Below are 18,836 nucleotides of genomic sequence, written 5' to 3'. Positions count from 1 at the left end.
GCCACTGTGGCCTGGCTTCTTGCTGCGGGTGAAGATTACACTAATAATAATCAGGCTACTAGCAGAGCTTGTAGTGGTGCTAATTGAACAGATTAGTACAACCAACATCTAAGCTGAAGGAGGTAGCTTTTCTCTCTCTGGTTTTCTCCCGCTCCTCCTTCACTCTTTCCTTTTTCTCCTCCTTCCATCATCTCTCTTTTCCTCTCACTCTCTTCTCAGGCAGATGGTTTTGATGAGCACCCACTGTGAACCTTAAGTGTTTCTGCTGGGATTACAAACACTGTGGAGGGGTTCCTGCAGTGTGGGAGGGGGGAACAATGAACACAGAAAGGAGGCAAAGGACTGTTGGCTTGGTGGGGGTGCTGTAAGAGGGCATAGGGGATAGAAAAGGGACAATGTGGGTTTAAACAGGCCTTCATGTCACAGTCTTTTTCTTACGCATGCTTGTCTTTAGGCATCTCAAGGCCCCCTGCCGTGAAAATGAGGCCCAGTTCTTTAACCTGCATAGATCTGGACTCTGTTTGCTGATGTTAACCATGGTCTTTATATTTTTACCCTTTAGCTAGGGAACCAGCTTTTTTGATGTGTTATAAAAGATATACCATTTAACCTTGTGTATACAAATTTAGACATTGATCAAAAGGATCAGTAGCCATTGTGAAGAGCTACAGGTGCGATCAATCGTTATAGTCAAATACTATTTGTGCATTTCCTCAGTGAGGTTGCTTTGAAATATGTTGCGGTGATGAGTGAGGTTGTAAAATTCTAATTTTATACTAATGAAAGGCAAGAACAAGACAGGCAGAGTATTTTTGTCATTTTAAGTAGACCTATGAATGCAACAAAGAAGTAACACAATATTCATTCTGCCTGACTCCCCTTTCTCCCCATACTGTGTCCACTCACAGACCCATATAGACTCCATTACAGACCACCTTTCTGTCCTGATTCTCCCTTTTGTCTTAGCTGAAGACTAGCCGATAGTCTCTGCTTGTGCATATCAATAGGAATAGAGTCCTGTCTTCTTGTTTGTCTTTGCCAAAGGCTCTGGCTTTGCCTTGTGGACTTTCAGGGAACTGCCCTTGCCCCTCCCTTTCTATTCCTTCATTCTCCATCTCTCTCTGCCAGTGTCCCTTCTGTACCTTCTTTCTTTTCCATTTCTGCAGTGTAGACTGTGATTGGCATTGCCAGACAACAGTGTGGGGGTAAGTTGTTGGCTAGCTTTGGGGCTAAGCTGGAGAGCAAATGTTTGCCAGGGAAGTAGAAGGCAGAAAGGGATGAGTGCTGTGTCCTGAGTTGTCCGTGACCAGACCAGTTGTCCTGGGGATTTCCCTCTTCTTCTGCCCCCCAGGGCTGTGCCTGGGCCCCCATCCCTGCTACGCAGCTGGGAGACATATAGGAACCAAATGCAGACGGGGTTACAGAGCAGAGAAAAAGAAGGATGGAAAAAGTAATGAAAGAAAGGCATCTGGTGCCTAAGGGAGACTAAGAAAGAAAGCAAGCAAGAGAGAGCTTGTGACTGTTTAACGGAAACCTTTCCTTCTCTTTGAATTGCTTCCAACCAGGGATTACATGCAATTGGCATTTACAATGATTGGATCATTAATTTTGCTGTTAGGCGTATCGCTGAGCAGCTCTACACCAGAGTCATTAAGGCCAACATTGTGTGTAACTGGCTCATACACCCTGCCTTATCTCAACATGAACAGCATTACACAAATCAGCAGTGTTGTTATATTATAGACATGTCCTTTATTTTTTATATATATATATATATATATATATATATATATATATATATATATATATATATATATATATATATATATATATATATATATATATATATATATATATATATATATATATATATAAACTTTATTTATTTTTTAACCATCATTTTAGGTTGATGGGTACTTTTCTACTGTAGTCTTTAACTATTCATTGTTTGTATATACCATTGTTTGCTTATTAATCTTCTGAGTCCAGTATAATATGAGGGGAGTCCAGCAACACAATGTTTCATGCTAAATAAGTTTAAGCTGGGAATTCCAAGTAGAAAATTTCTATGTATAAGTTGTTTACTTTTCAAAGGATAAAATTTAAAAATTTGTATGTGTTTCAGTATAACTTATTTGTGAGATGTTTTATGTGGCAGACAGGGGGCAGCATTAGACAGTTTTGCTCTCCCAATGATCCACTGATGGCTGGGCGCTACAACAATATCCTTGGCTACCTGGAGAATCTAGGGCACAACTTTGTATGACCCAGCTCTTTTGTTACTAAAACGGTTTGTTTTTATTTGTTTTGGTAGCATAGAATTTTTGTAATGGCGCCATACTTTTAATATTGTCAAAGGAGTCCAATGAAAATGACTGCCTCCAGATTTTTGTGGTGTGGTTTGAGGTGGGCAGGCCTGTTGTGTAGCTGTGTTTTCTTTATGTGGTAAGATCATGTTGTCCTCTGCCAGGTGCCTTTTTCTGTCAGTCCCCAGTCCCTTCTTTCATCCCTCACCTTCACTCTCTGTGTGGTGGGCGTTAGTTTGTTGTTTCTCTTACGCTGCTTTAACCTCTGACTGCAGCCTCTTCATTACTAGTGTTTATGCCTCTCCTTTCTTCCCTTTTTCCCTCTATTCATTGGCCGGTCAGTCAAATCCCTGTAGTCCGGCTGGTCAAACATAGATATTACACTCTGTAATAACTGGCCACCTGCTTTGACCCCAGCCAGGCCAAAGATTCTCTTCATAAGGATAGGCAGCAAGCAGTGTGGTGTGAGATTTATGATAGAAAGACAAAGGATGGATTGAGCCACTCATTTATTATTGTTCTTTTATTTTCTGAGCTGTTTGTACTGTAAATTGCTTTGCTGTGCCAAACCCACCACAAATAAAATGTAATTTCTTTGAGGGTTTTATTTCTTGGATATAACATGTACTTGTGCCTTGATACAGGGACTTATTCAGATTTAAATTTAATCTTTTTTTCAAGCAGCCTATTAATGGTTTGTCCTCTTCGAGCAGTACATATACAGATGAAAATTGTGATAATACTGGAGATTCAAGGTGCAAATGTCCAAGCAAAGTCTACCACCCACAGTTATAGCTTAGTGTTTTGCATTGGCTTTCCTCCTATGCCTAACTTTGACTTTGACTTTGTGTTTGTAGCTTTCTTTACGTTTCCACTTGCATGATCAGCATCCCTGAAAATGCCCAAGGATCCATCTCTCTTCAGTGCTTTTTACAAAGACAGGATTTGACCCGTGTGTGGAGGGATCTTTGCTCTACAATAGACAGTTTTCTTAGCATCAGTGTGCAGCCCTTTAGCCCCGAAGGGCAGAATTCTGCTGAGCAAATGCACTAGAATCCATGGCCGCCAGTGCTCAGACTATGGGTCTTTGATCAGCTTCAGCCGGCGCACATCAGGCTGGCGTTGGGGCTTTATACCAACAACCCACTGGACGATGTACCATGGCGCTTGGTTGGACAGGCGCTGCTGGCTGCTAACTGTTTAAAAGCATGGAATGTTATTAAGTGATGCAGATACAGCGTCTGCGCGTGAATGGGAAAAGAGAAATACTGTTCATTTCAGAGCGTGGAGCAGTTGTTGCTGGGCATTAGCTATGGCATCCAAAGAATGCTGATAACCCTGGTTGTCTTTTTCTCCTCCTTAGTTCATTGCCTCCATCATAGTTTTATCTCATCCTGTTGAATAAAGGGTACTTTGATATAGCCCTTGCAAGAAATTATAAAATTGTATTCAATGATCTATGTGACATTTGCAGAAAGCATTGTGTAGAGGCAGATACTGTGAAAGTGGAAAATCGAGATATTTGTAATGTTTTTACCCTTTAATTATTGATGTAGTCTGTAGCTGATTTTGAGTATACATTTATTAACATTTTATAACTTTGTTTGCAGGTGAAGAGAAACGTTTCAGACTTGACCAACATCCCAGTCCGACATCAACAGTGGGAGGGATGGCCTGCATCCGCATCTGATGACTCTGTAAGTGCACACGCATACAAACACAAAGTAAAGATTAAAAGTTGTTGTCTAGTTATAGTCAATATAAACATTGCTTGTATGTTGTCTTTGGTGATTCTTGGATCCAGTACTGTTGTCTTTAATATGAGCTTAAAATTAAAATGTATGGTTTCCATATCATTTCATCAATTTAATTCTTGCATATTACATTGAAAACTGCTCGCTACTCTGCGATCTAGGACAAAACCATCTGTCAGAAGCATGAGAGTAAGATGTTAAAACTAACTAAGATGTCAAATATGGTTCCCATCCTGTGTCTTCTATCTGTGGACATTAAAGCTCACATCATTGAGTCTGCTGACCTCTTCCTCCAAGGGTTGCTCTCCCCATCCATTCACTCCGCACACAGTCAAGCTGATCAGAAGCAGCCTTCATACAGAACCTTGAGGAACCTTTGACCCCTTTTGTCTCAGCCCTTCTTTCACAGCATATGTGTTCCCATGCTAATTGCATGGGCTGGTTTATCATGCTACATTGAGGAGCTATTGAGCACACATTGTGTGCTTACGTTAACCCCCTAGCTAACGTTTTCCTTTTAGATCTGTGTGATTGTTGTTTGGTTTGGAGTATTTTTATTGACTTTGTTTCTTTTTTCCTCCAGTGTCATCAGATATGTCATATGGCAGCACAGGCTCTTCTATGTTGTTAATAATGATAACAGAGTTCCCATGTACAGTGTTTGGGTGGATATTGTCTATTTTTTGTGTCAGCCATTATTAATGTTTCAAAAATTGCGAAGTGAACAAACAATAACTGCACCTGTTTAATGACTCGATGCAAGGCTTTTAAGATTAAGCAGTACAAGCAAATACATTGCACCATTATTGTGCCTAAAAAGGCAAAAGATAAACGCTTATGCATCCTTTTCTCCACAGAGATTGTTTGCTTTATTTTGTCCCAAAAAAGTGAAGCAATTCTTCAACTTCAAACTTTTTGTTCTAGAAATTCTGAAAAACAAACTTTTCTCAACTGAATACTTTTGCTTTTGTTTTATTTTTCTTCAGTAATACATTCAGCTTTGCATTTTTTTCTTTTACAAACTATAATTTACCATTATTTATCTTAGTATTAACCATTTATGAACAAATACTATTCTATTCATTTTAAAAATAAATCCATTCATTTTGTAGATTTAGACACATTTAACTGTCTTAAGGACTAAAAGAACATGCATTTTTGTTAGTTGAATCACCAACCAAAGTTAAGCAGCCTAAGTTAAGCGGCACTTCTGTCATCGGTACTGTTTATTAGTGAACCTCCAGTCATCCAAGCAGCTGTGATATGATGGCCAGGGATTATGAATAGATTGCAACTCATTGTGCCATCATTGGCCCGGTCAACACCTGGCTAACGCACATCTGCAGTGTATGTGTTTTCCTGGATGAGAAGATATTAAAAAGCACAGAGACTGAAGTGTAATAATGGCCTCTGCTCTAGCCACAGCTCTCTTATTGAAACGTCTGAAGGTATTAACACAGAAAGCTCAGAGCTTTGCTGGCCTTGCAGGTGGGTAGGGAGCCAGTGTTAGTGTCTAGCTCATTAGCCCAGTCTCATCTCCTGGGGTTTGGACCAATAAACATGGCAGCCAGAGGCCCCAGATTACATTTAGCTCTGCACACTATCCGCTTGCAGTGGAATCGATTAGTACTTCTAAGTGTGCTTTCTCTTTAAGTGTGTGATATAACTGTTTTGCTTGTTTGCATTTACATGTTTGTGTGTTGTGTATGTGTATTTACATTGGGTTCGCTAATGTGCCTGAACTATTGTGCACACAGTGCTTACAGCTGCGTATCAAACATTTTCTTTTTAAGCACTAACTACATTTTGTCAGTAGCACTTAAATAATATGGGAAAAAAAACATTGACGTTGGTCAAATTGTTAGTCTTATTTTTAGGTTAAGTGTTAATTTAATAATAACTTAATTTGTATTCTTTTCCAAATTAATATTTTTGACATGACATCACTGTAGTATTTATAAAAATGGAAATGTTTGGTTCAAATGTAAAATAAATTTTTTTAAGAGAAAGTATGATACCTGTGAGGGCACTGTGATATTGTATTGGCAAAAGTATGCACATATTTTACACAATACCCAGCAGTTATTATAATGTTTGGTTGCTGCATTATATAATCATTATTTTAAAACTTTTGTAGACACAGAGCACAAAAGTTCATCCATCTGACCCACTTGCTTAGATTATCAGTTTCTTCTGTGTTCTGAGAAAGTTATTTGAGTTGTTGTATTGTTATTTTAATTATATCACGGATTGTTGGAGCAAACGAAGAGAGTTTGCAAGAAAAGATTCTCATCTTTCGGACAAACTAGTTGTTATGTCCCCCTCCCTGATACTGTCCACTCAGTGTGTTTCATTGTTTGTTTTCTGAATTACTCATGGCTTCATGGAGAGTTGAAATTGGATCAGGATGGATAATGCTCAAATAGCAGTGAACTACACATCAGTTTATTCAGAGCATTGTGTGATTGTATGTGGTGTTAGACCAAGGAAGTTAAATGTAAATCTGGCACAAAGTATAGTTGAAGTAGTAGCAGTAGGAGGGGATGCTCATTTCTAGTGGCTAACGTGATCAACCCAAGCATATCAAACATTTTTTTTCTTGTTATTATGCAATTACAACACATGAATGTTTACCTGTCTGTTATTAATAAGCAATTTGAAAACTTGGGGGCTTTATTAATCGATGCTGTAACTCATTGTTCCTCACATATTAATTAGAAGGCAATTTGTAGTATTTGCCAGAGTAGCCAAGTAGAGGATCTTTTGGGAAAGCACACTGTCTTATTTTGTGTGTTTGTTTTGGCATTTCTTTTTATTTTCATCGGGTTTACTGCATCTCAACAGTCTCCATAGTGCTGGAAAAGTCCTCCATCAGAGAAAAGTACACTTGTTGGACTTTGCTATAGTTAAAACTTGATGGAATTCATTTTACTCCAAGTAGATTAAAACAAATACTCTGGCATTGTTTTCAAATACCATGATCTAGCTCTGCCTTCAAAGTCCTCCTGATTCTTATGGCTTTGGCAAAGCTGTGCTGAAGATGATTGCAGAGGTCTTGGCAACAGTTGATTTGTGAGACAGACAGGACATTATCTTCCTGTGCTGTTTGATTTATGGGAAGGGTGCCTCCTCTCTTGCCTCCAGCTTCTGTCTCTTCTTCTGCTCTGTTACCTAAACAATACAGCATGGAGAGTTTCCAGACAGACCTTACATTGGAGCTGTTTAGATTGGCAATCATTCCTCCACACTTCGATTGATTGACAGATAGTGGGACATCCTTATTACATTACCCCCATCTTTTAACTCTCCACCACTCACTAGCCAGTAATTGCTGACATTTATGCAGAGTTTCATGGTATTTGCTAATGTATTAATGCTGCAGAGCCTCCGAGGTGCCTTGCCTTGTAGGCCAACACCTCCCTCCATTTCCCAGCTGGCATTAATGGAATACTCCTCTACCTGATAGGGGCCTGTGGAACCGAGGTTTTTTTTAGAGAGGGTACTTTTGGTTTCCGTAGCAACAGGGCTCAGCAGTAAGTTCAGGCAGAGCCCCCTCCCTTTTTGCGTTTGGCTGCCTTCAGGTGACATTCAGCGCTGAGTTAGTCTGTCTGTCTCATTGTCAATCTCTTCTAACTCTTTTTTTTGCTTTTTGTGAAGCTTTTATTTTAATGAAGTGTTTTTGACTTTTGTAAACATAGGACATTCTTCCTCATTAACACCCACTGTAAGGCTTCCCACTGATCCAACTGTCATTTATTTCTACCATTCTTAGCCTCTTGCTCGGTATTTGCATTTGTATTTGTGCGCATATATTGCCGGCCTGATTCAAACTGTACAGACTTTCAAACAGAAATGAGAAGTGACATGTCTTTAGCAAGGCCTTATGCATCTTGAACAGGCAAACCCACAGGTGTTAAGGGCGGGGGAAGGTTTCACTTGTTTTTTGTCTTTATTCTCCCTATCAATTCTTCATTTTTCTCATATTGTCACTGTTTTGCACTCATGCTTCCTCTGCTATCCATCTCCTTTTTTTTCTTTCTCATCTTGTCCCATTTCCCACTCTTCTTTCACGGGCCTTCCTCTGTTCCATCACAGAGAACGGGGAGCAAGGTGGTACTATGGTTGTGGTTGCCATCAGTGCAGCTGTCAGTAGTAATTATCTCAAACTCACAGCCAGACACCTAATCCAAACACTGCCCACACTAGAAAAGAAAAAAATGAAACACAGAAAGAATGAAGGTAGAGAAAAGAAGAAAAGGAAGGGTAGAGAAGGAAAAAAATTGTCGAAGGGGACAGGCAAAAAGAGGGGGGTAAGGCAACATTTTTTCCCGTATCGGCCCCTGAATGCTCAGAGCCTCAATGCAAGTGTTAATTAAAAGAATCCAAAAAAGAGGAGCCAGTTCTTTTGTGTCAAGATGTGAGACAGGGTCATCGGGGGGGTTAACCTCATTCCCCCACCCCTGTGCCCTGCGGCGATTTTGCCTTGTTTTCACGTTTTACCCCTGAGCCGCCAAGCCGCACTTGTGTACTTCAACATCAGGAGAAGCCATTGGGTCAAAGTGAGGAAGAGGATTGAGAGGCACTCAGCTCATTTTTCCCCTTTTACCTCCTCTCCTTGCATCCGCCTAGAACCTCCAGGCTGTCTTTGACAGGGGAAGTGATAAACTTTATTTAAACACTTATAAGGTCCTTATACCAAAACCTCTTATTGTGAGTAACAAGGGCAAAGGGTTTATGAGGGTCCTCTCGGCCGCCACTGTTAAGATTCTCAGGTTTGATTGCCACTCGATTGGGGAATAAGAATAGACTTGGAGCCATTCCTTTACATAGCGAAGCTCAGACCCCACATGTCTTTTTCTGGCTCAGTACCTACAAATCGCTGTCTTAGCAGGCCAATGCACCTGTCCTGTCTAAAATAACCATAGCTTTACAGGCTATTCCCTTACTTTATTTTTGCTGTTGGGAGAATGATGTTGTTTCATTACACTGTAAAACTATCACAGGACCAGTGTATCAAATTAGTAAGACTTGCGTTATATCAGCAGACATGAGGCAATTCACGTTATGGTCCTTCATAGTTGTTCCTGGGATACTCAGCTGTCCTTTCTGTGAAACCGTAATAATTATCATGGTCAAGGGTGTGCTTACTACTAACTGACAATATACATAAACACTATATGTTTCTTCTTATACCAACTCTGACACCTTTTTGGTACTTGGCACCAGTTTTGGTATATGCGTAATTTCTTTAGGTTCCAATAAATTGGCAAATCCTTGCCCTCTCTAAATATAATAAACTTTCGGTAACACTTTAGATTACAGTCCGCAACTTACAGGATAAGTACAGTTTACAGTACAAAACAGTTTACCTCCACAGTACCTATGGATACATTTTTGTTGTCATTTGATAACAATAAGAAAACTTGTAAATACGGTGTAAATATTATGTAGTTAAAGGGGAACTTATTAAAAATAAATAATTGTCAATACTTACAGTGTAATTATGATGTAACTACAGATAAGAGGCGAAGAGGCTCCACTTTAAATTACACCCCTCATTCATTGTACCTACTGTATAACAAAAGGTAACAAATGGGGTTTAGATGTACTGTCTTATTTAGGAAATCTTTACACTCTGGCCTTTTTATCAGGTATCCCTGTACAATCTAATGCAATTCAATACAGCAGCTCTACCATGAAAATCTACTTTTACAGTGTTAGAATTGCTCAGTTTTTAAGTTGGAACTGTCATTTTACCCTCTTTTTATCATTTAAGTCAAAGTGGTTAGTGGAGTGGTACTAGAATGCATTATAAAAAGAGGTGGTTCTAATATTTTGACCACCTCATTCATTTTAAATAGGGTGGCTAGAACATTAGAACTACCTCTTCTCAAAATGCACTCCAGTATGACTCCACTACCCACTGTTTTTTTAGCTATAATTAAAGGAAAAAGAACTTTGTAGTAATTCAGGTTTTTATGACATGGATAAATCCCATATTAGTCGACAAATATATCATATATAAGTACATGTTGCTGACAAGGTCTAGTGGTTACACTATTCTCTTCTGCAATAGAAGTTAATACCTGCATTAGAAACCGCTCTTTTTTTTTTCCCAGAGAGACAGAGAAAAATCCCCTGCAGTCCATGTAGCCCTTTTTATACTCAATTGGCGTTGCATGTAATCGTCTCTGGATTCAAACATGTCCAGCTGCTCTTTGTGTATCTTAACACCTGACAATGGAGCAAATCACAGGATCTCTACAGGGAATGAGCAGGTTCTCTACATCTGATCACACGCAGCCTGCCTGCCCTTCTTCTGTCCTGTTGTGTAGACGTGCACTCTCCCAGAAAGTTATTTGCGTCTGCGCTTTCTGCTTAATACCTTAGTGAATATATTGTTGCATTACTGCGACAAGTATTAGTGCATTCAAGTCATGGTTAGATAATTCCCTCTCCTGTGCATAATGGTTACTGTTGACAAGAATTAACAAAGGTGTCATCATGCTGTGAAAAAAAAATTACCTTTTTTGATTATTTTTTTTTCTTTTCTAAGGGTTGAAGAAAAACAAGTTATTCTTACCTTCACACTACATCCTGCAGCAAGCTGTATTGTTGATGTCCCCCTAGGAAAAGCTGTAATGAGTCCCAACTGACCGGTGACTTTTTCAGTCCTGGTTTTGGAGCTGGGAGCTCATTAGTCAGGTGTTCTCTTATTGCAACCCACCATCACGCTAACGGCTACTGCAGGTGTATAGAAACCTCATTGTGGTTTTGCCCTTGATTAGGGAGATGAGCAAGCTTTCAAAGTTGTACCATATCTTGTTATGCAGGCTATGCTTCTACAGCCAGTGTAAATCAGTCCTTATTGGGTTAACCAAAGTATTTAGGAAGGAATTATGATCAAACCAATCACTCCCTCTGATGAACATGTAGAAGTACATTTTGCTGTCAATATTGAGTAGCATATGTTTGCACTGATAGTCACAAATTGTTTAAGATAAAACTAAACCTTTTGATCCCAAGGAGTTCGCTAGACTTGATATCCCTCTTATATTATGTATATTATGTTTTCAGATGACGCTAGCTGTCTCTGGAATCAGCTTCCCTTCCCATCATCTTAGTGTTTGTCGGAGGTCTTCACCAGCCAATACCCAGGAGCCCACAGAAGAGGTATACCTTTCCTCTTGGGCTCCATCTATACATAACTAACTCATAAAAGGTCATTAAATTAATGAATGAAATACTTTTACAGTGTGCAGATATCCATATGATCAGTGACAGCGAGGGAGATGATTTTGAAGATGCATCAGAGTTTGGTGTGGATGATTCAGAGATGTTTGGAATGGGTTCCTCAAGCTGTCGGAAATCACCTATGAGTATGTACCCGGGACTAGCATAATTATGTTAGATTACAATTCTTATTGTTGGTTTAGCTGCCTTATTAAATTTCAGAACACTATTCCAAAGCTTGGACATGCTGTATATCTTTTCTCCACACAGTGCCAGAGAATAGTGAGAACGAAGCTAATGCCTTACTGCACTTTACTGCTGAATTTACTTCAAGGTGAGCTACAGTATGAGCTACAGTACAGAAAGTTTTCAGATGCCCTTCACAATATTTTTATGTTGCAGCCTAATACTACATTGTTCATATTCATTTTTTTCTCATTAATCTACACTCAGTATGTTTTGCACTGAGGAGAGACTTCCGGCAAGCCACTGTGCCATAAAACACAGATTTGTGAAGGGCTGCTAAGGCCTAGCCTTCCCCTGATCTGTGCCTTGCAATAATCATGTTTCTGAGCTCTGCAGGCAGTGCCTTTGACCTCCTTGCTTTTGCTCTGATAGACTATGCAGTGTCAGCTGTGAGGCCTTCTGTAGAGAGGTGTGTGCTTTCTTAAATCATGTCCAATCAATTTAATTTACCAAAGGTGGCCTCCAGTCAATATGTAGAAACATCTCCTTAACAATAAGCTAAATTTCAAGTGCTATTGCAAAGGGTCTGAATACTTAAGCCATTGTGATATTTAAATTTTTTTATTAATAATTTTACAGATATTTCTATAATTCTGTTTTCACTTTTTTATTATGAGGTACTGAGAGTAGATCAATGAGATAATTTTCTTTTTTAAATGATTGTAGTATCAGGCTGCAACATAACAAAATTGAAAAACGTGAAGGTCTCTCGACATTTAACATGATTTTATGTACTCTTTGCTTTGTGTGTTCTTCCTAGGTATGGAGAAACTCACCCAATGTTCTTCATTGGGTCTTTAGAGGCAGCATCTCAAGAGGCCTTCTATGGCAAAGCCAGAGATGTAAGTACATTATTGAACTGCTTGGGCTGCTTTTTTTTTTTTTTAGCCCTTTGAGCCAAATTAGTTTGATTGGATTCTCTGTCCCTATGCATTTCACACTTTAAAGATAGGAGGTGCAAATCTTTGTCAGTGTTTGCTTATTCCTAAGTGCTGATGTCATTATTGCTTAATGAGTGTCTAGTCTCTGCTTTTTTGAGCAGTTTTCTTTTCTTTAGACAACATGGTCAAAGAACACAGAGTGAACAGGATGATATTCATTCTCTGTCAGCCATCATTCGCATATCTTCTACTTCTTTACTGAGATTGTTGAATTAAAAACAAGCATATAGTACCCGTTTTTCATTAGTGGGTCTATTTTGCTTCTTTGTTCTTTGTCCTGAGAAGTCCTGAGATTTTGAAAGTTGCAGTGTTTGTTTTTAATACATGAATTGCAAAATTTTTCATGCACATTTACATGATATCCTGCCTTTTAGTCACTAACTGAGAGTAATATTTTTTCGCTTTTTTATTTTCTGTGTGCGATTGAGTGTCAACTGTGGTTATGTTTATGCTTTATATTGTTTTTGCATTAAATTAAATTATACTAAATCATATATTTAACCACCACGCTTATGTTTGACATAACTTGTATACTACAAATTATCTCTTATTGAGCCTTAAATAATAGTCCCCAACTTTAGGTTTATTGTACTGGCACTAATTTCCAATTCTAATTACATTTTCATGCAACTGTCTATCCTCTTCTCTTGGTGCGTAGAAAAGGCTTTAAAACCACATCAATATCATTTCATCAAACCCTCATCAAATTCTCACCCTGACAGCTGTGGCTTTATTTTTAGCTGTCCACTTTCCCCCTTGTTTTTCGGCTTTTGTCCTTTTAAGAATGCTTGTATCAACTGACAGCTTGTGTGGATTACAGTCTTATTAGACTGTGAGGACACAGCAAGATGTTAGGGGGTTCAGATCACCAGGCACACAGAGAGGGAGTGAGGTTGGAATCAATGATAGTTAGGGGCATGATGCACATAAAATGGTTTGAAAGGTGAGGAAATTCAAAGGAAGAGACTAAGTGAGAAAAAGTAGTATAAGAGCAGATGAGTTTTTAGGATAAGAGTAGGGGATGTAGAGAATGTGAAATAAACAGAGATGGAAACAGCCTAAAGAGAAGCTTGGCGTCTTGCCTGCTTCCCAGCTGATCTCCTCTTCTAAGCCAGCACAATATGGCCAATGTCTCCCTGGTGTTCACACACTCTGTATTGTACCACTGTGCTCTACACAGTGCAGGGGCGAAATAGTATTCATTTTCACTGTATTTTGTTTTGTTCTGGGTGAGCTTGATTTAGCCTGCCAACTGTGCTGTGGTTAGAATGGCTTTAGCGAAGCTGGATGTGTGCAAAGAATTTTGCATAAGAACAGAAGCTATTTGATCTGTTCTGTGTTTGTCCTGTTTTGTCACAAGCATCTTAGATGACAGGCCAAAACATGTTGATTATGACAGTTTCATTACACAGTAACATATGTGCACAATTACACCGTGCCTTCAATCTATGGAGGGATCTCATCGACTGCTCTTTGCTTTTGTTCAAAAAGGAATGTAGTTTTGTGTCCTCATCATAGAAAAAGCTTACTTTGTTTAGGTGATATTGGAATAGGGCAGATTTGACTAAAGTGGACTACCGTGTGGGTTTATAAACAGAGGAATCAGTCTCACTCTCTCAAAGCCTGGGAGAGGCTAATCACTAAGCAAAACACTACATTTGATGAAGTGTTTCTGAAGGTGTGGGTTAGGGGACTGTTGAGATAGACTCAATCCATCCTTAATGAAAATGCTTTAGGCTGCAGAGCTGAGCTGAGCTGAGCTGAACCCTCTTGGGGATCAGTGGTTAGTCAGAGCGTACAGAGAGATAGGCCACCCATCACTAACCACGATCCTCACTAAATCCCCATCAACTCAGTGGTTAATCACTCTAACCCCACTCTACTCCACTCTACACTCCTCTATTGCCTGCCACACACACAAAGACACATAAAAATTCATAGCCTTGCTGGAGAGGGGAGTTCATGGATTTATCAGTGCCAAATATCCGCTTTAAAACCCTGCAATGGCCTCACAGAGTCAAGACAAACGAGCATTGGTCAATCAGAATAGGAAATGACGCATATGGTACATCTATCTGATCTTGAGCTATAAGTCGCAAGCAATAGTCTCATGAATTATTGACTGCAGCTGAAATTATTCCTCTCGTACGTAAAAAGTTGGGTTAAATCACTGTAGAGTGGAAGTAACTATTACGATACTTCATAAGTTTTAAGTGTGTAATTCAAAGTTGACAAATAATTTAATTACAAAGGACTTACTAGTGAAGAGCTCACACAACAGAACCAACTTTGGGGTCCATGGAACAGAGGAAATGAGGGTCGAACCGCTGTCCCTTTGAATAGTAGACCAGTCATTTGATCACCATCTTCAGCATGTAAACCACAGCTGATTAGTTTAATCACACTTGGGATAGATGTTTAAATTTGAAACTGTTTCTGTTGTAAAATGTTCATGTGTTTTTAGCATCGTCTGGAGAGCCTCCTGTATGGTTAGTCATCGATCCAAATGTGTTTTCCCACTGTGTGTGCGAGGTCATCAGATTGGTCATTTGAGCTCTTCATTTTGAAGTGTTTGCTTTTCCAGACTGAGCCTGCCATCTGTAGAAAAATCACTATCTGAACCTCTGCCCTTATTTTCTCTGTACTTTGAGTATGTTGTGTATCTTATTTAGCCGCATCCTCTGGTTCTGTTAAACATAGTTTACATGTAATAAAAAGCCTCTTATCAGCATATTACCAATATCTTCAATAGCAAATGAACCTATGATTATACTGATGTCTGTCAGAAACGTCAAAAGTCCGGGACTTCCGCTTTAGAGAATAGTGATTGACATCTGTATCGTTAACCACAACCACTTCAAATTCTTGCGGTTGGACTCTGATAGCAAAGATTATGAAAGATAAGGTACAAGATAAAGTTATTTCTCGATCTTAAAAGACTGTGGCGTCCTAATTGTTAAAGAATAATTTGTAATTGCAGTTGACAATAGTAATTACACAAGTATGTTTAGATGTTGAAAAATGTATGATATATATCAATTAAGCTTAAAATCTAAATTGGAATTCCCCCAAAGACATTACCTATATTGTACAATGAAATCTGGCAAGCGATAATAGTATAATTGTAGTTGTTGACTCTGAGCAGTAATGCTACAAGTACAGGGGCTTTATGGGCTCTGTTTTGTGCAGTATTTTTTAATAATCATAGGGTTTTTTGTGTATTATTTATTGCATCATTTATATTTTTTAACATTCTACTGCTTTATCTGTTGATATAAATGTTTTCATTTACTTGTTCCTGTATTCTATAGAAGGGACATTATAAGACAGTTGTTACTGTTAGTGAACATGGTGATAAACATGGATATGAACATATTTAATTGTATACTCAAATATTACATTTTGCGCTGTTGCTATCTGTATTAAGTAAGCTGCATCTACACCTTGGAAGTTTTTTTCAATAATTTTCGGTAATTGTGTGGGGCAGCTAAAGAGAGGGCTCACAGAATAGGAATGGTTACAAGCAAAAGGATGTTTAATAATGTAAGCACAATAAAAAAAAAATTGAAATTTATTACACTCAGTAAGGTTTTGTTTGACTAGAAAAAATGCAGCTTTTAAATTGTAGTAAAGTCTCAAACAGGGCTGCTAGGAATCTGTCTATATTATAAGAGCAGATTATACAGTCAAAGCTCAAAGTCAGTCACTGTTCTGCTGTGTAAAACTTTATTCTTTCTCACACACAAAAAGTGAGCTTAGATTTAGGTGAACAGGTGTGAGGAAAGGCTATGGGGTCACTATGTAGCACAGGTTGGACCTAGTAATTTAGCTGAACTGAGGGATTTGCTCCTCCCTGTCAAGACAGCCAATACAAAAGATCTGACTTGAAAGCAGAGAGCGAACAGAGGGGTACGGACAGTTTAACTAAGATGAAGGAGTTCAGTTGGCTAAAATGCCTACTTTGATTAGTCTTTACACTTGCTCTAATTGAGCATGCATGTGTATTAGTGTAAGTCCTTCTTAACTTGTGGGTACCACACAGTTAATTTTGGACATCTGTGCATGTGTGTTTGGACGTCAGTGTTTAAGCGTGTATCAGGTTTTTTTTCCATGTTGTAAAACTCTCCCTCCCCTCACACTCATTCCTCTCTCAAGACTTGAATTTGCTTGTCTTCTCAGCATGAGTGTTTAATCTTTTCAGGGCGTTGAATCGCCCCAGTGAATGAGTCTCCAGCTCCTTCTCTCTAGGAGCCCTGGAGATTATTCTAAAGCACTAATCGTTGAGCAAACACAGCAGTGCTCTCCCATTCCTTTTCTACACAGGCCACAGTATAGCACAACTTCGTCTTTCACTTCCCTACACTTTTTCCGCGCTGTGTAGAGTTTTTGATTTTTGGCGTACGTGGCCTAGATTACTGCTCCTGAGAAACAGACCCCTTGACCCCCCCACCCCCATTGCAGCTGTGGTTAAAAATGAACTAAGCAGACTGAGAGAGTTTTTCTTATTTGTTCTTTTATAGCAAGAGAAGTGACATGTAATTTAGAGAGCATTATTTCCAACATAGTACCCTGGAACCTTTCATGTTTGTGGGTGTGTTTGTTTTTTAATTAGATTGTCAGTAGGGAGAATCTGCTAGGCTTATATGATGGTGTCAATATCCTTGGATTTGGAGCTTCGTCAATATTGTCTGGCCCTGCCGCTACTAACCTGAACAGGCTGCTGGCATTTGGTGTAAAATAAATAGAGTGATTTGTCTGTTTTGTTTTCTCCATATCTTCGTCGCCTCCAAGAGAAGTTTTATTTACACCGCTCTCCATTTGATTTTGCGTGGTATTTGCTTTTTTGCCAGTTGTGGCCTTGCTTTAGTCTGTAGAAGTCATGTTGGCTCTGCACCCAGTGTTCTCTCATGTCACTTTATGATCATTCAATGTGGGAATGGCCCTACTGTGATGAGATGCTTACACATAGCTAAAAAATCTCAATCTCAAATTGTTTTTTTCCTATTCCATACAGATTTGAATGTCAAATTAAAGATCTGAAGTGTATTTGTTTTAACTGGTCATCCTACCTGTAATCTGTTATTTCTAAAGTTAAGATAAGAAAGTTTGTTTTCTGCAAATTTAAGAAAAGGTATTCACTCATCTATTATCAGCCAACTACAGTAAAAAAACCAAAAAAACATCTTTGCAATAGCTTAACCGCTTCAGCTGGAATTTTATCCCAAGGTATATTTTCTGCTCTGCCCTTCACAGAGAAAGCTACTGGCCATCTACCTCCACAATGATGACAGTGTCCTCGTCAACGTCTTCTGCTCTCAAATGATGTGTGCTGACTCCATTGTCTCCTACCTTAGCCAGAACTTCATCACATGGGCCTGGGACATCACCAAAGAAGCTAACAAAGCCAGGTACTAGTCAACCGAAAAGCTTTGTTATTTTAATTTATTTCTTCTTTTTTTGGAAAGTAAAAAAATTGTCACTCTAAGTAAGTTGGACTTATACAATTAGGCCCCAATGTATAGACGCAGTAGTTAAATTTGACCTAATTAAAACCTTACTGTTTAGTGAACCTGTACGGCCTGGACACAATAAAGACACCCTTTTACAATTCCCCTAACTAACTTGCCTTGAAATACTATATTTGTGATGATTACAAGTTTTTACTTTTGTTTATTTTGTGCTAAACACATAATTTAGAATTAAGGTAATATTTAAGTTGTATTTTGAAGCGCTTCGGTATTGAATTGCATCGTAGGCTGAAGTTTTCCTGTCATTGTATCAGCTCCTGGTTCTGTGTCACCAGGTAGTTTTTGTTTGACAATACAAACAATAGATACTGTTTAAGCATTACGCAACTTTTTCAGCTTTTAGTTGCCTTTTTTCTTTTCAACTTTTAAAAATAGTGTTGCTGACAACATCTATCTAGACATTATCATTTGTAACTTTAATTAAATATAGGGTTTAATAATTAGCAATTCTTTTCATTCTATTTTTAGTTACATTTTAACGAGCCCAACTTTTTTAGAAACAAGGTTGTAAAAATAATTATCATAATTCAATGTGCAGTAGAGTTTAAGGGTATTCAAAGTCTTGTAGTAAAGCTAGTGAAGAAAACTGGGAAAGATGGACAAAACCAAGAACTGAACATTTCTTTCTTTCTTTTTTTTTCTTTTTTTTTTTTTTACTTTAGGGCATTCATAAGTCATCAACATGTGACTATGTTTTCCCAGTTCCACTGTTTTTATCTTTTAAGAGAATGTTTTAAAATAGTATCCTGCCTTATCCTGTTGTATTCTGTTTCCACTGATTTAAAATGTAATTTAATCTTTGACTTCAAAGACAATGAAAAGTAATTC

The 18,836-nt window shown here is 38.6% G+C and overlaps 1 protein-coding gene across 1 annotated transcript in view; it reads left to right on the top strand.

Annotated features, from left to right (window-relative positions):
* faf1 (Fas (TNFRSF6) associated factor 1) overlaps window positions 1-18,836 on the top strand; it is a 53,445-nt gene that overhangs the window by 16,448 nt on the left and 18,161 nt on the right. Inside the window, exons 8-13 of the mRNA XM_067512873.1 lie at window positions 3,917-4,003; window positions 11,138-11,233; window positions 11,316-11,439; window positions 11,564-11,627; window positions 12,300-12,381; window positions 17,734-17,888. Coding sequence (XP_067368974.1) covers window positions 3,917-4,003; window positions 11,138-11,233; window positions 11,316-11,439; window positions 11,564-11,627; window positions 12,300-12,381; window positions 17,734-17,888 — 608 coding nt within the window. The remainder of the gene's footprint in view (window positions 1-3,916; window positions 4,004-11,137; window positions 11,234-11,315; window positions 11,440-11,563; window positions 11,628-12,299; window positions 12,382-17,733; window positions 17,889-18,836) is intronic.

The sequence above is a fragment of the Channa argus genome, chromosome 8, assembly GCF_033026475.1.
Source record: "Channa argus isolate prfri chromosome 8, Channa argus male v1.0, whole genome shotgun sequence".
Lineage (NCBI taxonomy): Eukaryota > Metazoa > Chordata > Actinopteri > Anabantiformes > Channidae > Channa > Channa argus.
The sequence above is the reverse complement of the archived record's forward strand: the minus strand, read 5'-3'. Positions and strand labels throughout refer to the sequence as shown.